Here is a 6175-nt window from a genome sequence, read left to right on the forward strand (position 1 = left end):
GACGTAAAATCTGCTTCTGGAAAAGATTGGCGTAAAAGTGGTCTCAGAAGCACTGGGGGGAAACCGGTCAGTGGGTAGGAAAAAATGAAAGGCAGAGAAATGTGTGTGGAAATCAGGATAAACTGAAACAGTATGGGGGGAGGGAATTGATGGGGAAAATGGTTTTCAATTACTTCTAATTCATAAATTCTCACACCCTTTGGGATGTGATCCTCTGTACTTCCCAGAATTTAAAGCCTTGTTTATATATTTAGGAGTGTGATCTGGTAGAATGAACTGCACCAGGGTGAATTCCAGTTACTTTTTCACATGATAAGATTTATGCAAGCAGAAAGGAGCTGGAAGAAGACTTCCAACCCACTCTCTGCTTCCGATGCAGTCTTTTTGGTTGCAGGGAGAAACATCCCAGTCTTACGCACCTGCTGCAAGCTCATATTGAAATATGAGTTAGTCTTCATGGTGCCGTTAGATTTCCTCTTTGTTTTGCTATGATTGACTAACATGGCTGCCCCTTTGCGATGCATTCTACTGCCTCATTGTCTTGAGTGTAAATAAGCCCAAAGAGAGATATGCTAACAAGACTGGTCCAAATATTCTTCTGTCTGGAAGCCAATGAGGAATTTTACTCCCCCCCCCCCATTAGGGTTGAGCGTTTCGGTGTCCAAAGCAGCCATATGCACCCAAAGCAGCCAGTGGCGCGGGAGGGGAGGGGAGGCGCGGGCACCTCTCCTCCTCTCCCGCGCTGCAGCGCTGCCTGTTTTAGGCACGAATGGCCACTTCGGATGTAGAAGCACCCAACCCTACTCTGCATTATTACAGTGGGGTGGGAAGGAATTGTGTTCCCCTTCAAGGATGGTTCCCAGTGGAACACCCTGGCCATCAAACCCTGCTTGAGGATACCGAGAGGCATCTAGCAGGCCAGTGATAGATTCAGATAGACATGGTTCCGTGGTCCACCTCTTCCATTCTCTCTGAAATGGCTTTCAGATGTATAATGCTTCCAGGCCTGTTAGTGATGTTTTTGGGACCCAACAAACATCCCTCATGTGTGGATATACTTGTGTGTGTGTGTGTGTGTGTATAGAGTGCTTTCAAGTCACAGCCAACTTATGGGGTTTTCAGAGCAAAAGACATTCATAAGTGGATTGACATTGCCTATCTTTGCATAACAACCCTGAGTGGTCTCCCATCCAGATGCTGACCAGGGCCGACCCCGCTTAGCTTCCAAGATCGAATTATGTCGAGCTACCCTGGACCATCCGGGTTAGGGTGGGTGTCCTCTTATCATTTTGTTTTCCTTTTTCCTGCAGTGGGAAGGGCCCAGGCGGCAGCTGCTCAGCGGGAAGCGGAGCTACAACGCCAACTGAAAGAACAAACCCAGAGGATGGCTGAAGACAACGAACGGAGCTACCGGGCACACGAAGCCCAGCTCAGGGCCAAGATGGAGGAGGACCTGCGGAGACAACAGAGGGAGTATGAGATGATGCTGAACCACAAGCTCCAGGTGACTGTCGTCTTCTGCCTCCAGAGGCCACTGCTTCATCCAGAGGACCTGGATCATGAATAAGTGGCTTTTGGGTCCTGTGAAGCTGCCTTGCACTGAGTCCGTCTGTCTAGCTTAGGCTTTCTCAACCAGAGTTTCATGAAACCCTGGGGTTTCTGGATGGCCCTGGGAGTCTTTCCTGAATGAATGGGAGTTAATGAATTTTTAAAAAATTTTAAATATCTTTATATATATATTTTTGAAATTTATCAGGTGATATGACCATATATGGTCATGTTGACCCCCCAAAATGGCGGAGCCGATAGGAGCAACCCCCTGCCCCCGCAATAGCGCATGGAGGGGGCCCAACCCCCCCAGTCCCTCCCCCCCTGGCCGCTGCCGCTTACCGTGGTTGGCAGCGTCCCGGGCCTCCTGGGTCCGGCACAACGCACGTGTGCGCGCGCTACGCCAGGGCAGCCCTGCATGCTCCGCCCCCGTGTGTACGCGGTAGAATGAATCGCGATGGAGCAGCTGCCGCCATGCATAATGGGCCAAAGTGTTCTTAGAAAGTGGGTGTGGCCGGGCGAGGCTGACAGACAGACAGACCTTTATTATGGTCATAGACCAGCATAAGATAATGTGATACCTTTATTAAAACCAGAATTTAAGATATCCTGAAAGACAGTTTCATCATACAAAATAAAACATGCAGTAAGAGTAAATACAGACTATAAATTAAAATAGCACAGCCCCACTTACCGCCCAGAGCCGTAAGGAAGGGCGGTATAAAAATCTAAATAAATAAATAAAAATTAATAAATAAATTTGGCACAGACCATCCTATTGTGAATGTTCATTGCTGCTGTGCAGAACCTGGCAACACTAGAAGCTGTGTCATTATTTGTAACTATAAGCAGCAGAGAAGTGTAAAATCTACATAGCAGTGGTAGAATGAAACTAGCATGGATGTCATTATGATATTGACTTGTGTGTTACAAGGTATTTTCCTAGCTTTTATTACAGTCGAGGGAAGGACGTTACAGGTTGTGCGGATAACAGTAGCAGCATGTGGAACAATAGAATACTAGGGAACATGAATCAACTCATACTGAGGCCCAGTGGGTTGGGCGGATTTGTAATGACTGTCAATGGAGGGAGGCTTGGGGGGGGGGGGCAATGGGAAGCAGTGGTTCAGATCGATCTCAACTGAATGCCTGGCGGAGGAGCTCCCTTTTGCAGGCCCTGCGGAACTGTTCAAGTGCTTATAACATCCTATCAGAGTTCCAAAGGGGCTGCAGGATCAAAAAAGGTTGGGGACCTCCCACCCCACTCCAGGTTAGAATATTGGGTTCAGGACAGCCAGGTATCAATTCCCACTTGTCCGAGCCACTCCTGGTGTGATGTTGGGCCGGTCTCAGCCTATCTTGCAGGATTGTTGTGAGTATCACATGAAGTATGTCCTCTCCAGTTTTGGGGATACAACATAACAGATTCCTACCCAAATTCGATTTCTGAAGTTCATTTCCTGACTCTGCAAGCAACCGGCTCTGATTTTGTTTTGCCGCCCCCTGTCCACAGGAGCACAGTCGGCTGCTGCAAGAAGGATACCACCGGGAAGTGGGAAGACTTCAGTCCGAGATTGCGAATCTGAATCATCGGATCAGTAATTCCGGCAAGAAAAGAGGAGGATGTGTCATCTCTTGAGAACTGTATCGCTCAGGGACCCAGAGGACTCCTCTTCTGGTCTTGAGGCTGCAGAGGAAGCATGGAGGGCACTGAAGGAGTATCTCTTTTGGACTGCATTCCTGGACTTAATCACTGTTTTATCATCACTTTAGTCATTTTGAGTGTTTGTGTTACAAAAAAGCAGCCTTTTCCCCTTTCTACATAAATGTTAAAAATATTGCTGCATTGACAACAGATTTATAGTTTAGGAGATTCTTGTTATGTGTGAACCTCTGCTGAGAACAAAAAAAGTAATCTACAAGCACAGCTGCAGAAGGAACTGCTTAAGTTCTTATCCTAGGCAGAGTTTAAATACGCAGAGGGACTAAAGAATAACTAGCTTTGTTGATAATGGAAACGACTTTGTTGTGAAGAGAGAGGAGAGAGACAGTCCTAGCAGTCTGACCAACCTTCATTCAGTTTCGGAGGCAAGCAGAGAGGAAGTGTGCTCCAAGGAGCAGGAAGTCGTCAATTGAGCCAATCAGGACACAGCAGAAGATTACAGGGGAAATGCCAGGATGTTCTTTGTATGCTGTTGAATCATGCACGCTTCAAGTCTTGAATATTCTGACATTTATTAGCACTACTTAGAGCCAGTGTGGTGTACCATTTAAGACTAGGATGTGGGAGATCCATGTTTGAACTGCCACTCACCCTGTGGTAGGTCGCTGGGTGACATCAGGTCAGTCCCGATCTCTCAGCTGAATGTATTTCAATGGGTTGTAGTGAGGCTAAAATGGAGGAGAGGCAGATAGAACCCATAGTGAGCCCCCACCCCAATTGGGGAGAAATTGGGGAGAAATAACTGGAAAGAAATGAGCAGTAGGAATGGCTGGAAGGGCACGGTATGTGGTAATCCACCTTAAATGATTTGAAAGAATGTCAACATGTTACTACAAATCAGGCTTTCTCAACCAGGGTTTTGTGAAACCCTGGGGGTTTGTGATAGCTCTGGAAGGGTTTCCCTAATGGGTAGGAGTGAAATTTTTTTAATATATATTTTAAATTCTGTGAGATATGACCATGTATGGTCATGTTGACCAGACCCCCTCCTAAAATGGCCTATGATAGGCCTGGAGGGGGTGGGAAGGGGAGGGCCCCCAGATCGGCATGTATACAGCTATATTCTGCATGATCACACCACCTCTCGAAGCCTGAAGGATATTTAGAAAAGCCGAGCAAGGCTGTTGTAGATGGTAGTACAGGGAGAAGAGCTTGGTTTTTGGATTCTTGCTCAACCATGAGTCTCACTGACCTGGAGGGGTAACAAATTATCTCCAAATAAACATGAGGACACATTTTACCATGCCATATTCCTAAGAAGATCAGTAGAGCCCTTCTGGATTAGAATAATGGTCCATTTTGTCCAGCATCCAGTCTCTTACAGTGGCCAACTGGTTCCTCTGGATGGCCAACAAAAGGACAGAGAGATGATGTTCCCCTGATGCTGCCTCCAGGCTCTGGGATTCAGAGGTTTTTTGTTTGTTTTTTAAGATTTTTATTTTTATTTTCCAGGATTAAAGATAATGAAATACAGGCAATCTACATTGTTAGTACAGAAAAAGAAAGGTTATGCTCTTCATTTGATACATTTAGTTCCCCGTTTCAATCCCCTTTTGTAATATTTAAAGATAATACAATGCAAGTAATCTACATTATTGACACAGAAAAAAAAGATTATGCTCTTCGTTTGATACACTTGATACCCCGTTTCAATCCCCTTTTAACTTATTTTCTTAGGTAAATCAGATAAGGGCCCCATTGTTCTTGAAAACCCTCTTCTCTTCATTTAAGATTATAAGACTCCACATGGCTACAATATTATGGACTTTTATCCAAAGCTTATAAACTTTTTCACGTTTCCACCACATTTAAAAAGAGAAGTCTACATTGTTACCATCGTTTCAACATTTGTTTGCATAGTTTTTAACAATTTTAACAATCATAAACAATTTATACTTAACGTGGTCTTAGAGCCATCCACATTTCCACTAGGGAAAAGAAAAAAGGAAAAAATAAAAGCCTACTTAGTTGTACGGAAAGAAAAAAATATATATAGGTTGTTAAGGTTGTTAAGTTATAGAAGTGTACATTATTAATACAAAAAATGATAAAATAGAGTCTTCATTAGTTAGTAAAATAAAGTCTTCGTTAGTTACATTTACACCTCCTCAGTTAGGTGCCTCCTTTTAGTTATGCTTTAAGTTTAAGCTGAGAGTCACTACAGAGATGTGTTAAATAATTCAAATTCAGCTAACATAGGAAATCTAAGACCCCACACTTACATGGTAGTATAAACCCATTCCATTAAGTGTCTCCTTTTAATTAAGCTTTAATTTTGGGCTGGTAGACACTACGAAGTTAGATTTAATAATACAAATTCAGCTTACTTAGAAGATCTTAGACCCCAGAGTAACTTCTTAACTAGTTATATTGCCTATATGGCTACGGAAAAAAGGAAAAGGAGGAAAAGAATTTCAACCACTATGTCTCATTTCCGTTCCCCAAGCTTCTTAAGGGGGTCTCATATCGAGGCTTGTTGCAACTTGTTGTTCCCATTGACTTATGTTCTGTCCATTTGGCCTTTGGCTTAGAAAGTGCAGTTGTAGTCTTTCCCTCGGAGTATACATCGGTGATTCTTGAAACAGTTGTACCTCCTGGGCTCCAATATCAGTACAGTTTTTTTTCCAAGAAGCTCCTTTCAATCGATTACTTTCACTGCAGATCGATATATCTTTTGATTGGTTCTTGTGTACTGTTGCTTTGGAGTGGCTGTATGTCTTCTTAGGTAGGGTGTCCTTATCTAGGCTGCAAAGCTCCGACATCCCCTTTTCCATCTCCATAGTTTCAAATTTCTCTTCTGCTGGTAATTTTCCACCTTGTTTAGAGCTATCATCAGCCACTGTTATTGATTCATCATTCCTGTTATAGACTTCTTGGGCTTCAGAGGTTTTGTGCCTCTGAATG

At 44.0% G+C, this 6175-nt stretch overlaps 1 protein-coding gene across 2 annotated transcripts in view; it reads left to right on the forward strand.

The window, feature by feature from the left end:
• Window positions 1–5902, forward strand: part of LOC143837192 (guanylate-binding protein 7-like) — a 31896-nt gene extending 25994 nt beyond the window's left edge. For both annotated transcript variants that reach the window (XM_077336763.1, XM_077336764.1), the window contains 2 exons: window positions 1311–1504; window positions 3062–5902. In XM_077336763.1, coding sequence (XP_077192878.1) covers window positions 1311–1504; window positions 3062–3187 — 320 coding nt within the window. In that variant the 3' untranslated portion in view covers window positions 3188–5902. The remainder of the gene's footprint in view (window positions 1–1310; window positions 1505–3061) is intronic.
• The last annotated feature ends 273 nt before the right edge of the window (window positions 5903–6175 follow it).

The sequence above is a fragment of the Paroedura picta genome, chromosome 5, assembly GCF_049243985.1.
Source record: "Paroedura picta isolate Pp20150507F chromosome 5, Ppicta_v3.0, whole genome shotgun sequence".
In the NCBI taxonomy this organism is placed as follows: Eukaryota; Metazoa; Chordata; class Lepidosauria; order Squamata; family Gekkonidae; genus Paroedura; species Paroedura picta.